We start from the raw sequence: 20,363 nt of genomic DNA on the forward strand, positions 1-20,363 counted from the left end.
CTTAGTGGGCCGCCGGCCCATTCCCCCTCATCTCTCCCCGCGCCTTGCTGGGCCGGCCGGAGGCCACGGCCTGGCTCAGCCTGCGCCCCTTCCTCTCTCTCGGGGTCACCGACAGGTGGGGCCCACCTGTCGGGTCCTCCCCCAACCTCCAGCCGCTCGCCGCCGCGCCCGCAACCGCCGCCGCGCCCACGTCCCCGCCTCCTCCGGGCCACGTCGGCCACGCCCGCGCATGCGCCGCGTCTCCCGCACCCACTTCCCCCTCTCTCCCGCTCGCGCCCGCGCCCGAGATGGCCGGGATTCGAATTTCGAATCCCGCCTCTCTTTCCACCTCCACCTCCCCCATGTCGGCCGGCGAATCCCGCCCCTACCGGCCACGTCCGAGTTCCCCCTCCTCTATTTAAGCTCTGCCGCCACCCCCTCTCTCTTTTTCCCCATCTCGCCGAACTCTCCCGAGCTCTCCATCGCTCCCGTGCCGTGCACCCATCCGCCGCCGCCGCTCCCGCTACTCCGGCCGCCGCTAGGCGCCGCTAGACTCGCCGCCGCACCGCGCCGTCGCTGCCGTTGGGTTCGTGTGATCGAGGTCCATCCCGTCCGCACCTCCTCCATCGAGGTCCGTCGCCGGAACCCGCATCCCCTCGCACTCCAGTGAGCACCACCTACACCGCCGCCTTCGGCCATGGTTTCCGATCGCCGTGGTCCACCCCTCTCCCTCTAATCTCTCTCTTTTCCTCTCTTATGGCATCTCGGAGCTCGTCCGTCCGTCGCCACCGTTGTCCTCCCGTGGCTCGTCGTCGCTGTTCGCCGTCGTCCTCCTCCGCGCCGGCCACTCTCGGTGAGGCATCCCTCCTCCTCTATTCCCCTCCCTCTCCTTCCTAGCCGCGCCGGGTCGAGCCGCCGCCCCGGTCATGCGCCGCCGCCTTTGCGCCACCGTCTCCCGCCGCCGGTTGCCGTCACCGGCAACGCGCGCGCGCCGCCGCCCTTGCCATGGCCGGCCGGCCGGCTTTGTGCCGAGCCGAGCCGAGCCAGGACGCCGCCGCACCGTCCGATCGGCCCCGGGCCGATCCGGGTCGTCGATCCCGTGGACCACCCGCGTGGTCCCAGTCCATGGTAGACTGACCACCCGTGCGCCGCTGCCATGTGGGGCCCGCTTGTCGGCGCCACCCCCTCTCTCTCTCCGGGATTTATTTATTGCGCAATAAATCAATTAAGGATTTTTCCGTTTATAGTAAAAACATAGTGAATCTTCTAAAATTCATAACTAATTCATCTGTGCTCCGTTTAAGCCCATTCAAGTCTGAGTAAATCAAGAAAAATGTGTAGAATCCATTAAAAATGGTTTTGTTATCTGTTTCAGTAGTCTTATAGCCTGTTTGTATTGTTTGCCTTGTATGTCGCTTAGATTTTGGTTCTTCCGACACTCCGGTGTACTTCGAGATAGTCGCCGAGGTTCCTCCAGCAGCAGAGCAAGGCAAGTCATGCCTGTCACTTGAACATGTTGATCCTATATTGCAAATGCTCTATTGTTTTTCTTCAAATACTGCATTGTTTTATAATGTTACTATGGGATGTTTACCTATCGTTACAGCCATGCTATTTCGTACCATGTTCCTTTGTTAGCTTGGGATATAACATGACTAGAGATTGGACTTGGAATTGCTTAGCCATGCTTAGTTCAACTAGCACACAATGAGGGAGATCCTATTAATGTTTAGACTGTAGGTTCTAATGGTAATGTTGGATTAGTGCCACCGTTCTGGTGCTGTTTAATTAAAATATATTAAATGGTGGGCTGTGGGTGCATGGTGTTGCTAGTCGCGCCCATGGCACTTAAGGACCGGTTCGCGGGAAACCCTAGAAGAATTCCTCGTACTTACCACAAGCCAGCGTGGTCAACGGCTGGGCTTGTAGTGTAGCTTTCCTCTAGCTGACGCATCCAGGCAAGGGTGGGCGTGATGGAGCGGGGCGGGCCTTGCGACGGCCTCTGTCGCTTCCAGATTCACCTAGGCACGAGAGGGGACTGCCCGTCGACCGCTGGGGACGGGGGTGAAACCTGAGGTGTGGTGTGCTTGGTTAGAGGGGGTCATGCGAAGGGTCCTGTCACGGCCTCTTTCCGGTATGTCGTGGTGGCATGTCGGCGCACGGAAACGTGTCGTGGGGCTGTGTCTTGTGGGTACAGTTGTACGCCTCTGATCAGAGTAAAACTATTCGAATAGCCGTGCCCGCGGTTATGGGCGGTCAACCAGATTCACCGTGATTAGTCTCACCCTAGTGTAGTCTAATGAAATTGGATAGTTTAGGTGGATGGTTGGGCCTGTTGCAACGTGGGATAGCGTTGGACAGTGGATGATTAATATTAATTAATTACTACAACTGTTTACTTCTTTCAACTTCTGTTTATAAATGCTCGCTTTATGCAAATGAACCACTCTAGTTCTCCTTTGATAATTCTCTGCATCATATCCCTATTCCGGTATGACTTGCTGAGTACAGTGGGTAGTACTCAGTCTTGCTCTATTTTCCCCAACCCTAGAGTACGAGTATGTGTCAGATGGTGGTTTCTCTGAGGAGTAGGCTTCATCCGTGCCGTCGAGGATGCCTGTGGAGTGGTGTTCCCGCTGCAGATCGAGTCAAGGCTTAGCTCCAGTTATCTTTTGTTTTCCGCTGCATTTATGTATGACTCTTTATGATGTTTGTAAGACGTGGATCTGAATGTCAACATTGTCGTTTGTGTACCCCGGCTGGTCCTGGACGGGGATTTTAATGCACATTCTGCTTGGGATTCCATTCGGGAATTTCTGGGCGTGACATATGCCTATAAAGTAGTAAAGTGGTGGCGATTGATACGACTTATAAAAACTGTTAATAAAACACCATATAGAATCCTAATGACGATTAAAAGGAGGGATGACAGGCCGCCCGTGAAGCAAACGGGTAAGGTGATTGCCGGGACTTCTAGAAAGTAAAAAAAATAAACCCCATCGATAATCATATTCGATTTTTAAAATCTCAATGACAATAAACAGGAGAAGCAGCGGGCGGGTGTATAGGACTATAGTTGCAGAGCCGCCGCCGGTTGACGGGACTTCTAGAAAATAAAAAATGAATTCCAACGACAGTTATGTTCGATTTTTAGAATCACAATGACAATAAAAAGTAGGCGGCGGACAGGCCGTAGAGGAGCATAGTGGCATCATTTGACGGAACTTCTAAAAATTATAAAAAATAAAACCCAACAAGACAATAAACTCTAAAACTACAAGGTCCAATTTTTAAAGGTTCGGAACTTCTAAAAAGTAAAAAAACAATGATAATCATATTCGATTTTAAAATCTTAATGACAATAAAGAAGAGAGGCAGCGGGCAAGCTGTAGAGAAGTACAATGGCAAAGCCGCTGACGATTTGGTGGGACTTCCAGAAAGTAAAAATGAACCCAATCGATAATTATGTTCAATTTTTAAAATCTCAATGACAATAGAGAAAAGAGACAGTGGACGGGCCGTAGAAGTGTATAATGGCAACATTTGACGAGACATCTGGAAATTATAAAAACGAAACCCAACATGACAATAAACTCTAAAAACTATAAGATCCAATTTTTAAAGGTCCCAAGAAGAATGAATAGAAATAGTGGTAGATCGAGCAAGCAAATAAAGAATAAAGAAGGAGATGACATAAGGGATAACAACTGGTGTGACTTTTAAAAACATATAATTAGAAACACAGGGAGGATAAGGTTTGGTATTTCATCAAAGTCTTAAGACAATGAGATAGCTATTTAATAATTTTTAAGTAAAATCATACTAAAAAATATATGATTTTGTTGGGGTGCTAGCCGCGTAATTGCGCGGGCCACCCAGCTAGTTAAACATATATATCCATGATGATCGTTGCTGCGGCAGTGCTAATTTAGCTGTCTCTTGCAAACGCCATTCATTTTTTTTCTGTTTTGTCCATGTTGATGCATCTTAAGCACGATATCAAAAGATCGTACTAGCTGCTTAGTTATTTTGGTAGGTTCATTCCGATTACACGTTGGACATCAAAAGGTAGCACCGTCATCATCCCATACGTACGCGCACCAGGTTGTCCGGTTCATGCCATTTGTTCATGTCCGTTGCTAAGAATGTGCAATCTTCAGAAATAGCACCAAACGCGCTCAGTTTGAACGCATATCTTGGTAGATATACATGCATACAGCTAGCACACGAATGGCCTAAGTTCGTACACGACGCACCGTGCCGCTCGTGTGGAGACGGCGCCGCGACCAAATCCCCATCCACCCATCGAATCCACGTACGACTTCCATTCGCATCGCCCGTCAAGAAAGGAGGATGCGTGTATCTCCCGCTTCCACAGTGCACACACGACCGAAAGCCGTGCATATCCATCTCGATCGATCTCCCTTTCACCGCGGCGCGGCCGGCCGGCGCGGTAGCTAGCCGCCGAATCAAGAGGAGCCCGTTCGTCGCGTCCGGCGAGCTAAGCACGCCATCGCAGTGCCGCCACGTACGCGCTCACGGAGAGAGAAAAAAAACGGCTGCAATGCCGATGGCAACGCTGATATTTCCGCTCTCGATTCGGTCAAGCCAAATTGCCAAATACAGACATGGCCAACCTCCCCACAACTCTAAAAACATCACCGTAAAAGGAGGAGCATAGACACCGGCCCGATGGATAGGCCTGCCCCTAAGTGACAGGGAATAAACTAAAAATCCAGAGACTTTTCGACAGCTTCGTGACTTGTCTGTGTGGTCTAGCTGAGCTGGGAGATGTGATCTGGTTTTGGGCCTAATTAACGACGATATGTGCTATGGCTGCCTAGGCATATGCTACGTCGACCACGTCCCAGTCGGTCGGCGCTCGGTGGCCGGCTCCCATTGGCGCCCTCCCGAGATTGCCGGAGCTTGTGCCCCGGCCGGCCGTGGATGTTACCGGCCGTTCGGCGCACGACGCGACGTGTGGAACTGAATCTTGCGTGCCTGCGAGGACCCGGCTCGCCCGGCCAGACCGGCGGCGAGGGCGCCACCACATAGGTGGTCGCTGAATGCTGGTAAGAACTAAAAGTGATCGAGAGCGACGTCGGTCGCGTGCAGAATCACGGCGATCAGGGTTCGTCTTGGCTTCGTCTACGTACAGCTGCCGTAAATCCTAGATGCAAGGATATCATCCGATCGATCAACGAAACTGCGGCCGATCAATTGAAAGCCATGCATACATTTAATTTCGTTGTTTGCGTGCATAGGAACATGCAGCGTTGTATGGATGGAGTAGTTGCATGGCTAGCTCTCTCTGACATCCTACATGATTGGGCAGATTCGATCGATCGAGATGATCTATGTCACTGTTACACAGTGCAGTACCAAAGATCACGTAAATATCACCGCACGCGATCGATCGATGGCGCCAAATGAACAGTTAATTAATTGCAGATGAGATGATATAATGTGGCCACCAAACCTTGGCGGATTTAATATTCATCGTATCACGCCGCCTGGATAACGATATCCTCATTGGCATGGTCTGAAAATTCTGAATTTGACAGCCAAAATGCATATAGCCAAGAACGCAAAAGCTGTGAGGTATGGGGGAGGAGAAGAAAAGCAGTGATGGACAGCACGTCAGATAAGTAGATAACCACTCCGACCGAAGAATCCAACAAAACAAAAACCGGGTCGAATCCGGAAAAGGACACTGTTCTGATCGATCGAATCCTTGTTGCCGGCGGCGTTGCGCAGCACAGGATCAGGCGATCAGCGGCGTTTTCTAGAAATCCATCTGCGTGGCTACACTATACAGCTCAGTTTAGCTATTGCTCCCTTTCTCACCAAAGTTCAATTTCTTCTTCTTTTCTGTTTACGGTCCACAGTGCCCCAGAATTTTTCCACGGTCCAGAAAATTGCTGCACGTACAGGAGTAGAGTAGTAGGTGAGTTGTTGCTCTGTCGCGACCACATTTCCATGGCATTGCTACTTTGCTATAGCTGCATCGTAAGCTTGCACTAGAACATTACTGCCAATCTGCCATGTGCCAAGAGGCCAAGACGAATAGGCACTGGCCGGGGTGGTAGGCTTCCCCACGTATAGCAAAAGCCAGGCCACATTGCGGGTTGGAACTTGTGCTCGTTTTGATCCGGACGTGGAGTCGCCATCGCAGAGGATCCCGAGGAGGATGCCGCGAAGATCCGCGTGCGTCTGACACAGATTGTCCCGGCCTCGCCGTGGCGCCCCGTGTTCGTTCAATCATTCTGACGCTCTTGGTGGCCGACGCACCACTGCTTCAACCTGCTCCGTTGCTGCAGGCAGTGCCCTGTGAAGGAGGCCAGAATACCGGTTGCTGATGCGTGAAATGATTTGCGAGGTTTTTGTGTGTTTGCATTTTGCAGGGAAAAGGATTAGGGCATTTGGTGGTGACTGGTGTGATCCAATGAGTACGTTGGGGGGAATCAGATGACGGATCGGTTGTGTGTTCCTGCTTTTGACGGCCAAAGTGGTTGGTATAGAAAGGACGGGGGTGATAGGGAATCAGGGATCCAGCACTTACCAAGTAGCTAGCGATGGCATGCAGTAAGAACATGCCATTTGGTTATCTACGGTCAGGAGCGAGGTATGGCTTGCGCCACCCTCGCCCTACGAGTCCTCCATCACTGACATATTTGGACTGAAATTAACTGAGTGAAATGCAATTTTCATTCATTGATACTGCTCGTCTAAACCGATATGACGCTAGATAAGCAAGGATAAAACAACTAATATGTTTAGACTGTAAGGAGTGAAAAGTAATTTTCATTCTTTACCTCTAGTCTAAACTGATATGTGCCGTCTACTCTTATGAGAAAACGTTGAATAACTAAGGAAACTTGATATCTTTTTTTATGCTGGACAAACAAAGAGAGGTTTGGATTGAAAGGACTGAAAATGCTTTTTTTTTTACCTCTTTACCTCTAGAGTAAATTGATGTGCCCTCTTCCTTTCTAAGAAAATGTTGGGCAATAAAGAAAAAAACTTGATATTATTTTCTTCATGCTGGACAACCAAGGAGAAACTTGGTATCATCCTAATGACAAAATTGGTGTCATGCACTCTCAAGTAATTAAGAAAAAAAATGAGTGTCGAAAGCCAAACATTGCACCATGAAGTTATAAGGTCACACAACCCTACTAGGGGTGGATAATGATATCATCTAGTTTGGATCGTTATCTTTGCAAGATATCTTGGCTTGTTTCGTTAACCTTAACAAGCTAAATGTCTAGCTCGGCTTAAATCACAGGCTGACTCATTAAACTCGTTAGGCTAGCTTGTTTACGAGCTTTATCTAATTTAATAAATCCATGCCACCCTGCTAGTATAGGTGTTTAGCCTCGGTCCAGTTATGATATAAGACCATTCATTCACACATTCATATTGTTTTGAGCACCTGCACTATTGCATCGAACAAGGAGTAGTTGAATCGTCAGCCCTATTAAGCGCCTATCGAGCGAATGGATATCCTCTATTGTAATGCACATGCAGTATATGTCATTGACATGTGGGCCCGAAGCATGTGAGACCCACATGTCAGTGACATCTACTGGAGGTGCACTACAGCAGATGATTTGCGCTGCTACCGAGCCGCTAGTAAGTTCATCTCAATTATAGTTTAAAAAACTTAACCAGACCGATGGTTCAATCGTGAAATTTAAACCAAAATCAGTGCTTGCCTTGGTCCAGTTGTGCTCTACTACCGTTCATGCATTCATTGAGCGCCTATACGGCTATACCATTGTGTCGTACCTAATACAATTGAACCATCTGCACTATTTATCATAGTATGAGCGTCTGTACTATTGGCGTTGTACCTAGAGCGATTGAACCATTTGCACTATTGAATGGGCCAGTAGGAAAGCACAACATGCATCCAACATATTTTTAAGGCTAGTTGTGTCCATGCTAGAAGGTTGTAATAGTTAGTGAACCCCAGTCCAACCAATTAGTTCACCGATTGAACCACTAGAACAATGAACCAATATATCGACTGGATCACTCATCAGTCGGTTTAAACTTTTATTTTCCAGAGGCAATCCGGTTTGAACTTATCCTCTTCTTGGTTGTGTTCTTCTCTCAACTTTCCCAAACTACTAAATGGTGTGTTTTCAAAAAATTTCTATATAAAAGTTGTATTTAAAAATTATATTAATCAATTTTTAAATCTTTTTAGTAATACTTAAATTAATTATACGCTAATTCTTAGTTTGATTTTTCGTGTCAGAGGTAAGGTTGGGAACTCAGCCTTAGCCTTATTCTAGATGCGGATTCTCTTTATTGAGGCGGACGGGAAAGGAAGCCCACTACCGAAACAACGCAACTTTTGATCTGGGCCTAATTCCAGAACATATCTGGGCCTAACTCCCGTCAGAAGCGGTGATCAAATTAGGATCTGCGGCTCATTTTTTAGCTCAATACAACTAGCACAATTTCCCATGAGTAACGAATTCTACAGATAAGGTACATTTCATGGGCCTGCGGGCCTAGCTACGTACGTCTAAGTTGCACCCTCAGGGCTGTCGAGAAATACAGTGCCACACGTCGAGCAATAACTTAATTTGTTTTTTTGTTTGTTTTTTTTCCCCGGAGAGCAATAACTTTGTGTAAATCCGGTTATATCGAATTCAAGTCCTCGATCAGAAACATGACGCCACTTATATTCGGATAAGAGCCAACGAGTCTGTTGGTAATTTTTTGTGACAAGTCGACAAGCACGATCGCAACACCTAAACGCCTTGCGGTGATATGTAGTCGCCAACCACCTCGATCTAGCCAAAGGGCCAATGAACCGGCCTTGTCCCTTAAATAGGGGTTGGTCTTGCCCTCTACAGACCCTTCTCCACGTCCAATTCAGGATAGAAACCAAAGGAGACACGAAACATGTCTTCCCGAGCAAGGAAACCCGTCACTTTCCAAACTTTGGCAATTTTCCACTATTTTGTTCATAGGTGTCAAATTTGGGTGTAAACAGAGTCATCACAAACGGGTAGACGCCAGCCGTGTAGAAACGAAACAGCTGGGTATACGTAACATAGAGCTAATTCTGAGCTCGATCGACCCATGCATCGCCGTTTGATCTACCCGCGTACGATTCACGGCCGTTCGATTGGATGCACCCACCCCCATATAGCCGACCCTATCATAGTTTCTGTAGCCGGTCAGAGCAAGGAAGCATGCAGAAGCTCGACCATGCATCCGCGAACTAGGACAAGCATTACGTGTCGGCTGGATCTGTACATGGATCAGATGCTATTGAATGGCAACGGTATATATGATGTGCATCACATTGGAACGAAGGGAGAAACCTGCATTGTTTTTTTATCAAGCACGGCTGCACATATATTGACAACGAAGGAGTAGATAAACCTGACGACGGTCAATGGATCGGATGGACTTGCGCAGCAGGCCCAAGGCCGATATAAGAGACGGCTTAATTTGCTTTCGTTTTGGATGAGACCAAGCAGTTTCATGCTGGAGAAGCCCAGCTCCAATGGGGCAATCCGGAACTCTTTATCCAGTCCGCTCTTCGTCATCTCCAACATACGAGCTAGGTACAATGCAAACTGCCTAATGTTCTATTCATTTTCTGATCTGAGCGATCTATATATATGACAAGTCTGAAAATCCACATACGTACGTACGCGCGCGTGGACGATCGATGGACTTATCCACGCAAAAATGAGATTGAGGTTTGCAATTTTGCATGCATGCATGCACGCGTCGTTACGTCGGTACTACTACTACATATTGCCCAGATCTTTCCAACGTACGTGCGGCAGCCTTCGTTGACTCCTATTATTTGTTTCATTGTTTGGTGTACGTGTCTGTGTTGCAATGCATTATATACGGATTTGCATGCAGTTGATCGCCGGCGGGCGGCGGCGAGATCAGGCTGAATGGTGAACCCAACCGCCCCAACGACAGGCCGCCACCGTAGTATATATGTCCGTATTGTTTGATTACTCCCTCCATACTCAATAAAGAAAGTCATTTAGGAGAACGATACGGTCTCCAAAACATAACTTTACTTCTTATTTCTATAAAAATATTTATTAAAAAGTGATATATGTATATTTTTATAAAAGTATTTTTCAAGACAAATCTATACATATACTTTTTATATTTTTAAACTCAATAATTTGAGATTTATTTATGATTTATATTTTTAAGGTTTAATTTAAATATTGTTTTAAACGATTTTCTTTACGAGTATGGAGGGAGTATACGATACGTAGGTGCGGGCGAAACATTGAGGGAGAGGGCAAGCTGTGCCTGTGCGTACGTCCTCAGCATGTAGGCAGACTACTGTGTACGTGTTCTCGTTGTCCGCGTGGCTAGCTAGACGTCCGCCATTCACCGCTTCTCGACCTCGATCCCCACCTGCATTTACTCCGAATGATTCAGGGATCGGTACACGCAGCTAGCTAGTCTAGTACACAAGCCTGGAAAGAACACAGTAGCTAGCTAGCCGCTTGGGTACCATGGTGTAAATCAGAATGAATTATTAGCATATAATTAATTAAGTATTAGTTTAAAAAATTTAAAAATATATGTTAATACGATTTTTCGAAGTAGCTTTTCTATAAAAACTTTTTGCAAAAAATACACCGTTTAATAGTTTCCAAACATGCGTACGGAAAACGAGCAGGTAAAGTTGGAAAAGTGTTTCAAAGAACACACAAACTTAAGGCCTTGTTTAGTTCCCACACAAAGAAATTTACTGTCACGCCATGAACTAGCCCCGAGCGGAACTAGCCCGTGACGCTCCAAATTAACCTGTTAATCGATACCAGTCCCAGGAAACAGTGCTGGTATCACAGGAAGACAGTATATCACAGCAACAGAGGTCTCTTTATTATAGAGTAGGAGTACAGTCATGTTGGGCTGCGGACAGATCCCGAGCTCACAACTACATTACAAAAGGGAAAGCGGAAGCCAAGACTTGGACCAAACATCACAGGCGCGACTTGGGAACTAGGCAGAAACCCTAAAACTCATCGTAGCCGACTTGCTCCTGGAAGAACTCCTCGTCAGCGGGATCCGCTTCATCTTCTTCAGCAACTGGGGGGGGGAATTATTTATATAGAGCAAGGGTGAGTACGGGAGTACTCAGCAAGCCATGGGGATTAAGTGTTTAATGCAGGCTTCAAGGAAAGGCTGTTGTTTTTGCAATTGATTTTATTTAAACTCTTTTCTGAAACAACTAAGTGAGTGCTTCTCAAACGACACGGATAAGACAGTGCGTCTCGTCCGATCGGAGTATGTGCAAGGTATCAGTCTTTTGAATTGATCAAGGTTGGCATCCGGCCAACAGCTTTCAAACGGCCACCCGGGCCTGGCTGATCCCATCAGCCGCAGATTTTCCAAACATCGAACCCAATCCACAACAGCAAATTTCACAAAGCAGTAGTCAAACAAAACTACGCTAGGAATCACCTCACATCCGCCCATGACCGTGGGCACGACTGTTCGAACAGTTTAATAACCTCTGCAGAGGGGGTACACTTTACCCACACAACATTACTGACCCGAATCACCCAGCCCGTGCAGAACGGCCACGTCTGGTGACCTAAAGGTTTTCATGACAAGGCATTTCGAAAGCCGACACAGGGTTGCCATATGCCGACGAGAGGGGTTCCAGACCAACAACAGGTTAGGTCCCAGACCATACTGTGCCAGGAAGCCCGGGGGTTCTCCCCGACACCACCCTGTTGAATCCACATGTCTCTCGGCATCAAGGCTCCCCCGCTTAGCAATTTACTCAGCCAGGGGTGTCCCATTCCATCCATGTGGTCGCACTTGTCTTATGTTCGGATGAAATTCCAAGGAAACGGTCCTTAAGTGCAAGAGCGGGAAACCGTACACCCGGTACGTTCCCCGGTCCGCGATTTTAGAAATTCATTTAGTTCGCGAGCACCGACCTAGATGTCGGGTTTTCCAAGTCTTTTGTAAAACCCAAGTTTTACCCAAGATGTTTCTCAGATTTTAAGTTTGAAGGCGACCGTCGATACTCGTGCAGAGTGCACGATTACCGAGGCGCAACTAGGTGGTTACAAGGGAACATGGTATAACAATTAACAAAGGAATAATCAGATGCAATAAGTTAGGTAGGCCCACCGGTCTGCCTTGCAGACGGAGCAAACAGATTAAGTGCAATCCTATCAATGCATAATATTTTGCAAGCAATATAATTAAGTTCAAATATAGGCTCAATATTTTCAAAGGTGGCTTGCCTTGCTCGAGATCTTGAGCTTGATCCTCGAAATCCTCGCACTGCGAGTCTTCGGGCTCCGAAACTACACGTGAAACGGGACAACTCAACAAACGGCGAAAATAAAGCCCTATTATTGACCTCTAAGTGGGCCATTAGATAGATCTCGAGATTTGAGGAATTTTGGAAGTTGAATGGAGTCAAACGGTCTTACGGTTGGGAAGATATTGAATTTCTAAGATTTTTGGATTTTTGGTCTAAAGGAAAAGGGATTTATTTAAATCCTTTTTGAAAAGAAAAGAAAAGAAAAGAAGGAGGGAGGGGAATTAGACTTCCCTCGGGAGGCTATGGCGCGGCCCGAGGGAAAGGGGCGGCTCGGGCGAGCTTAATGGGCCGGCCAGCCCAGCAAGGCGGCCCAAGGCGCGCGCGGGCGGGGAGGAGAGAGAGAGAGAGCCGGTGGGCCAGGTCCATCCCGCGTGGTCCCAAGTGGGACCCGCTTGTCAACGACTCGGCTCACCGTGAGCGAGGTGCACGCGGGGCGTGCTAGGGTTTGGGGAGGGGGGCGTGGCGCACGCACGCGGCTCGCGGGGGACGCGGGTGCGGCGGGCCCACGCGCAGCCTCGCGGCTCACCGTGGACCACGCACACGGGGAGGGCAGAGGGGAGCGGCGGACCGGGGTCGGCTCGACCCGGTCGCGGCCGAGGTGGCACCGAAATGGCGTGTTCGTGGCAGCCACGTGGGCCGGCGAGAGGAAGACGAAGGCGCCAGCCGCGAATGGACGGTGGGCGGCGGCGGTTTCTCCGGGACGCCGTGCGACGACGAGGGGCGACGGGGTGTACACCGGAATGACAAGGGGGGACGAGAGGGAGCGGGCCAACGGCTTGGATTCGTCGGAGGATGCTCAACGGCGGCGAATTGCGGTGGCGGCAACCGGCGGCGTGAAAAGGGGGAAACGGCGACGAGGTCACGAGGGGCTGATTCCCGGCGGTGAGAGCATCTACACGGCTACAGAAATCCATCCCTTGAGCCGGATTAGGGGGGAAACGCACCGAGGGAGGCTGGCGACGAGAGGCGCTTCAGAGCTCGGGCGGCGACGGTGGCGAGCACACGGCGAGCGACGGCAGCAGTCGGGGCGGCGCGAGCTAGCTACTGGGGTACTACACACACTACTAACTGAGTCTAATGGGAGGAGATGGATCGAGGAGGGAGAACGGGGGAATGCACTACCGAGACGAGGCGGGGCGCTGTGACGAGAGGCCGACGGCACGGGAGTGATCTCTCCGGCCTCGGGCCGGGGAAGAGGAAGAAGAGGGCGCGCCCGAAGTCCCCTTCCGCGTCCTCGTTCGTGCCGGCTCCTCTGACACGCGCGACGACAAACGGCGACGGCGAACAGAGCACGGGAGGCGGCGACAATGGAGTGGAGGCGATGGGACAACGAGAGGAGAAGAGAGGGAGGGCGCCTGGGCTTTATAGGATGGCAATGTCAGTTTGGGAACCGACCTAGGGCGGTCAAAGGAGAGGGCTAGCGCTCGGCGGTCGCGGCCAAAACGCCGACAGGGAGGGATGACACCGGCAGGAGAGAAAAGGGAAAAAGGAGGAGAGAAAGGGGGCTTGCCCCCTTGCCACTTTGGGGAAAAGGAGGAGGGAGAGAGGGCGACGCGGCAGAGGGAGGAGGAGCTCTGCCTCTGTCCCTTGGAGGCTAGCGCGCGGAGTGGCGGGGTCGGGTTGATGACGACGGCGATGACGGCCGGGCGGTGTGGAGCGGAGCAGCGACACGGGCGGCAGGCGCGGCAGAGGCTGACGGCGGCGGCGACCAGGCGGTCGGCCACCACGGCGTGCGCGCGCGGGAAGCAACGGGCGGCGCGGCTCAGGCACGCGTGCTGGCTCGCGGGGCCGAGCGGCTGCGCGGTAGGGCAACGGGGCCGGGCGGCGCAGACGGCACAGGCGCGGCACGGGCGGCGACCACGCGGGCGCGCGCGCGCGAACAACGGCGCGCGGGGGCCGATTTCGCGGGCGGGGAGCTCGCCAGGGATGGAGGCGGGGAGAGGGAGAGCGAGGGGGGGCGCTCGGCGCGGCTCTCGCGCACGCGCGGGCAGAGCGAGGGAGAGAGGGAGAGATGGGGAGGGAGGGAGAGATGGGCCGAGAGGAATTCGGCCCATCGAACCCGAGGGAGGCAAAATAGACTTTTGCGGAGGGATTTGATTTGGGAAGGATTTGGATTCGGGATTGATCTTGACGATAGATCGGGGATTGAGATCCGGAAAGGCACGGAGACTGACAGCAAGCGAAGAAACAATTTTCGCAATTAGGGTTTTTAGGAAATACAATTTCCCGCTAGGCGCCACGACGGAACGGGCGCTACATTTACACTATATCACATCGAACATTTGAACACCTGCATGAAGTTAAATATAGACTAAAAATATAACTAATTGCATAGATTGCGACTAATTTGCGAGACGAATATTTTAAGCCCAATTGCTTCATGATTTGACAATGTGGTGCTACATTAACTTTTGCTAATGACGGATTAGTTAGGATTAATAAATTCGTCTCGTTGTTTACTGACGGATTCTGTAATTAGTTTTCTTATTAGTACCCGAACACACCATGCGACACCCTATATAACACCCGATGTGACACGTCAAAACTTTACACCCCTGTATCTAAACACCCGCTAATTTAGTAGCCCCAACATCTTCAGCTTTTCTAGGTTCTCGCTAGCTAGTTACTCACCGACTATTTGTTAGAATCCTTCCCTAGCTACGATCTCTGTGTGACACTTGCCTAGCAGTTGATATATGTTTTCTGGGATTTGAAAAATGTCAACCGCGCAAAATGTCAAGCACTGTTGAAGCAGGAATATACATGCCTAGGGGGAAAAAGGAGAAATTTTAGAAAATTCATGCAAAAGTCCCGAAGCTTTTTTTTTCTAAAAGAATGTATAATTTTGGGGGAACGAAAATTGAAATCTTCAAAATTTTGTGAAGCGCCAACAATGTGGTGGTTAGGGTGGGACATTCGGTCAGACCAACTATCCAATCTTTGTTCTCAATCTTTTGAGAAATTTCGGTAATCTAAAAAGTAAAAGATCGAATTAACTAATTCGTTATCGGTATCCAATATGACCGAAATTTCAAAAGAGATCCAAAACCGCACAAATCCAGAAATTCACGCAAATCCAAAAAAATCACACAAATTGCCATTGGAGTAGATGATCCGAGGAGGTAGACAGAGAGTACGTAGGCTGTCAGCGCAGCGACCATTGGCGGCGGCGGCGGCGGTGCCCATGACCCAACCCTCACCGTGCGCCGCTTAGCATTGGCCAGTGTGGTGGCGTAACATGGAGGAGGAGCTGTAGGCGGCTCGGCACGCTGGTCATGGCCATGGGCGGCGAAGTGGGAGATCGATCATTTCAAGTAAGAATCTATAGCAAGGCAAGGATATACTCACTTGAAATGATATGTGAGTTAGGTTTGCATATATACATCCTATAGGATCGAACACAAGCAACCAACCCAAAAACTTTTAGCGGAAATAAAAGTTACCCTTAAATTGATGGAAATCTCGACGTAGTTTTATCGCCGCCGGTCGGACCGCTCGGACGCCGCCGGTTAGACCGCCGGTATGTCGTCGGTTAGACCACCGAACCCGATAAAACATAAATCGAAGAACTCTCAAAATAGATGACAACTTTATTGCTTCTCTGTGTTTACAAAGTGCAACAACAGCACTCCTTACAAAAATCTCGACTAAACTCGAAACCCTAACTAAACTATCAACTCCATGCTCTGAAAAGCGATACAGGGAAGTCACACGCTCCCTCTCTATTTATACCAAAAAACCTCCTACTTAAAGTAGGAGTAGAACTCCTAGTTCCAAAACCTGCAGCCACACCGGCCACAGACAAGTCGGACTCTCCTCGCCGTCACAGCAGCGACACGTCCTCCTGTTCTCCTGAGCCGACTCGGCTTGCCATAGCCCCGAGCCAACCTATCAGATCAACACAAATGCATGCAGCCACATGCACGTGTACATGCATCCACATACACGCATACACGCCACTGTGTACACATATATGCACAATACAGTAACACCGCTACAGTACCTCGAGTACTGTAGCAACCATATAATACTCCACAATTTTCCTCCGCGAACACCGACGCTTGCACGCACACCTCGTGAAGCCCGCTGCGAAGATCTCTTCCACACGATGTCCATCCATCATGTACCATCTCATATCCAACTTCGTCACCCGGTATCCTTAACCGTCTGGACCTTAACTCCTCCCTGAGTCTAGTCCCGATCCCCACCGTTGACCGAAGTTGACCTTCAAGAATCCTGACTTTAGTCACCTTCTCACATGGTATCCCGACCACACTAGACATCTGTTCCTCCCTGAACATAGTCTCGGTCCTCACCATTAACCAAGGCTGACCTCAAGTCACCTGCACACAATCAGACAAAACAACCGTTTCTGAGCACAAATATCACAACCTGACCCACATTAGTCACACGCACACACACCAACATCCACACATCTTTTCAAACCAATTCATCGAATAAATCATTTGTAAAGCCAATTGTTCATCACAAATATTAATCATGACAATGATTTCACAATTGGTATCAGAGCCAGGCTAGGTTAACATCTCTGGCCCGATGGACATGTGTGAAGGCCTGATGAACCGTGGGTGCCTGCGGGGCCCGTATACCTGATGGACCGTGGGCCGGTGGGGGCCCGGATACAGTGAAAGGGCGGTGAAGGGCTGAGGGACACTAATGTGTGAAGGAGGAGATTGTTGAATAGTCCCACATTGGTTGTAGAAGGGCAAATGACCTAAGATATAAGTGGGGAGCCCCTCATCTCAATGGCTAGTTTCTGAGGTGGGAAAGGCCCTTTACGACTTCTGTATAACCGTGAAAGAAAATCTCAGGATTTTAAGAATTCTGTTCCGAAATTCTGAGTCGTTGGTCTCCATCTGTGTTTGAGTGGATATGTGAATGAGGTTTGCATACATCCTGTGTTAGCTTCTGTATAACCGTGAAAGAAAATCTCAGGATTTTAAGAATTATGTTCCGAAATTCTGAACCATGCATGCTGACAGGTTTGGCATGCCCCTATGGCGGCGAAATTAAGACAGTGTTGCGCGCCCTTATCCGTTTGATTCGAGCCAATCCAGAAAACCAGGAGCATCCCGGCCGTCTATCCCCGCACTACTATAAATACTTGCCCGGAGACGATTTCTTCTCCACGCAGCAAGAGCCGATCGATCATTGTCCAAGTCTCCAAGCGATCAGCTAGCTGACTTGACGACGCTGCGAGCAGCGGCAGCAAGAGAGCAGCAGCACAAAGGGTTCCCCTTTCACAAGTGTCCGGCCGGCTGCACGTAGGCCATGGGGAAGCAAATGGCCGCCCTGTGTGGCTTTCTCCTCGTGGCGTTGCTCTGGCTCACGCCCGACGTCGCGCACGCGCAGACGCAGATCCTCTTCCAGGTGCTTTATTCATTTCACCCATAAACGGGCAAGGGGGTTCACCTGTGTAAAATTATCGACAGCAAGTCAGAACGGCTAATATAATTCACGTACAACCGAATACGTGTCTGTAACATTTTTGTGCAGGGTTTTAACTGGGACTCGTGGAAGAAGCAGGGTGGTTGGTACAACATGCTCAAGGACCAGGTGGGCGACATCGCCAGCGCCGGCGTCACGCACGTCTGGCTCCCACCTCCCACGCACTCCGTCTCGCCTCAAGGCCAGCAAGCCATGCATCTCCTTCATCTCGTTACGCTTCTCTTTGTAGCATGTCCGTTTCTAAATATTTGACACCATTGACTTTTTAGCATATGTTTAACCGTTTACTTTATTTAAATTTTTTTGTGAAATATGTAACACTATATGTATACATATAAGTATATTTAACAATAAATTAAATGATAGGAAAAGAATTAATAATTATTTAAATTTTTTAAATAAGATGAACGGTCGAACATATTTAAAAATATAACGGTATGAAATATTTAGAAAGGGAGGGAGTATATTACGTGACGTAAAGTGTGTTACGGCCAGTGTCTTACTGCAATTATCAGCTGATCTAGCTCATCAGGCAATTGACATGTATGCATGCATGTGTTTAAATCGATTTTTCCCGTGCATGCACGCAGGCTACATGCCGGGACGGCTCTACGACCTGAACGCGTCCAAGTACGGCACCAAGGCGGAGCTCAAGTCGCTCATCGCCGCCTTCCACGCCAAGGGCATCAAGTGCGTCGCGGACATCGTCGTCAACCACCGCTGCGCCGACGACAAGGACGGCCGCGGCGTCTACTGCATCTTCAAGGGCGGCGGCCCGCGCGGCTGCCTGGACTGGGGCCCCTCCATGATCTGCTGCGACGACACGCAGTACTCCGACGGCACGGGCCACCGCGACACCGGCGCCGACTTCGCCGCGGCGCCCGATATCGACCACCTCAACCCGCTCGTCCAGCGGGAGCTCTCCGACTGGCTCAGGTGGCTCAGGAGGGATGTCGGCTTCGACGGCTGGCGCCTCGACTTCGCCAAGGGCTACTCGGCGGCCGTCGCCAGGACGTATGTCCAGAACGCCAGGCCGAGCTTCGTCGTGGCGGAGATATGGAACTCCCTGAGCTACGACGGCGACGGGAAGCCGGCGGCCAACCAGGACGGCCAGCGGCAGGAGCTCGTGAACTGGGTGAAGCAGGTTGGCGGCCCGGCGACGGCGTTCGACTTCACGACCAAGGGCATCCTGCAGTCGGCGGTGCAGGGCGAGCTGTGGCGGATGCGGGACAAGGACGGCAAGGCGCCGGGCATGATAGGCTGGTATCCCGAGAAGGCCGTCACCTTCGTCGACAACCACGACACCGGCTCGACGCAGCGGATGTGGCCATTCCCGTCTGACAAGGTCATTCTGGGCTACGCCTACATCCTCACCCACCCAGGAGTACCATGCATCGTACGCAATTAACTTCTCAAAGCTTGTTATAACATCCATGGATCGATGCTTCATCATTCATAGGTGACAATTTTGTTTTGTGTTGTTTAGTTCTACGACCACGTGTTCGACTGGAACCTCAAGCAAGAGATCAACGCGCTGGCGGCGACGAGGAAGCGCAACGGGATAAACGCCGGGAGCAAGCTGCGCGTCCTGGCGGCGGAGAGCGACATGTACGTGGCGATGGTCGACGAGAGGGTCATCACCAAGATCGGGCCGAGAATAGACGTGGGCAACATAATCCCGTCGGACTTCCACATCGTGGCTCATGGCAATGACTACTGCGTCTGGGAGAAGAGCGGCCTTAGAGTCCCAGAACCAGAAGGTCGGCGCTAGAAACGGCTCGCAAGCTAGCTACACAGTTCTTAATAACTTGGTCGCAAAAAAAAAGTTCTTAATAATTTGTACGAGAAATGTTCGTTTCTGTTTGCATATATAGCTTATGAAATCTTACCAATATATACTGCTCTGTTTTCTATAGTTCATCCCGGAAATTTGAACTTGCAAGCCCAAATTTTGAATATATCTTTTGCTAGAAAACTTTCTTACTCCAAATTTTTAACATACAAGTAAAAAATACAATAGAATATTCTCTATGATTACTTAAATTGGACCTTATTGATGGTAAGATACTTAATTAGTTGCGTTCGTTTGGGCTTATCGGACGAGCTACTTCATCGTTCATCATTAGCACTCTTTCAAATGTTAAATAGTATATTTTTGAAAAAATATACATAATTATTTGAAATATATAATAAATCCATTTTTAAGTTTACAATAGCTAATACTTAATTAATTATATACTAATGATATTTCTTATTTTACGTACGGCTTATAAGCTCACTTAAGACTTACTCCCTCCGTTTCATAATGTTAAGTCATTCTAGCATTGCTAGAATATATATGTCTAGATTCATCAACATCTATATGAATGTGGGCAATACTAGAATGACTTACATTATAAAACAAAGGAAGTAGTTCAAACGAATCCTTAGTCCATGTTCTTTTCAGCTCCTTCACTAAGTTATTTCTATGCATTATTTGTTCCTCTAAAAGTACGATTTCTCGTTAAAAAAATCTATCTACCGTATATTTATTAAGTTTATTTACCACAATATTCAA

General features: G+C 49.2%; 1 protein-coding gene across 2 annotated transcripts; it reads left to right on the forward strand.

Annotated features, from left to right (window-relative positions):
• The first annotated feature begins 17,483 nt into the window (after window positions 1-17,483).
• LOC4347262 (alpha-amylase isozyme 3A-like) lies at window positions 17,484-19,781 on the forward strand. 2 transcript variants are annotated; one of them, NM_001403808.1, is made up of 4 exons: window positions 17,484-17,728; window positions 17,855-18,038; window positions 18,397-19,202; window positions 19,293-19,781. In NM_001403808.1, exons 1-4 carry the CDS (start codon window positions 17,630-17,632, stop codon window positions 19,575-19,577), a joined length of 1,374 nt encoding a protein of 457 aa, NP_001390737.1. In that variant the 5' UTR covers window positions 17,484-17,629; the 3' UTR covers window positions 19,578-19,781. The 2 variants fall into 2 exon arrangements, with proteins under 2 accessions (NP_001390737.1, NP_001390735.1); NM_001403806.1 differs by having other exon boundaries at window positions 17,487-17,728; window positions 17,855-17,987; window positions 19,293-19,748.
• The last annotated feature ends 582 nt before the right edge of the window (window positions 19,782-20,363 follow it).

This window comes from Oryza sativa, chromosome 9 (assembly GCF_034140825.1).
Source record: "Oryza sativa Japonica Group chromosome 9, ASM3414082v1".
NCBI classification, from domain to species: Eukaryota; Viridiplantae; Streptophyta; class Magnoliopsida; order Poales; family Poaceae; genus Oryza; species Oryza sativa.

Coding starts and splice junctions, on each gene's coding strand:
- LOC4347262 (NM_001403808.1), top strand. CDS start 17,630: ATGGGGAAGCAAATGGCCGCCCTGTGTGGCTTTCTCCTCGTGGCGTTG. Junction 18,039..18,396: donor TACGCTTCTCTTTGTAGCAT/GTCCGTTTCTAA, acceptor GCATGCACGCAG/GCTACATGCCGGGACGGCTC. Junction 19,203..19,292: donor ACCCAGGAGTACCATGCATC/GTACGCAATTAA, acceptor TGTGTTGTTTAG/TTCTACGACCACGTGTTCGA.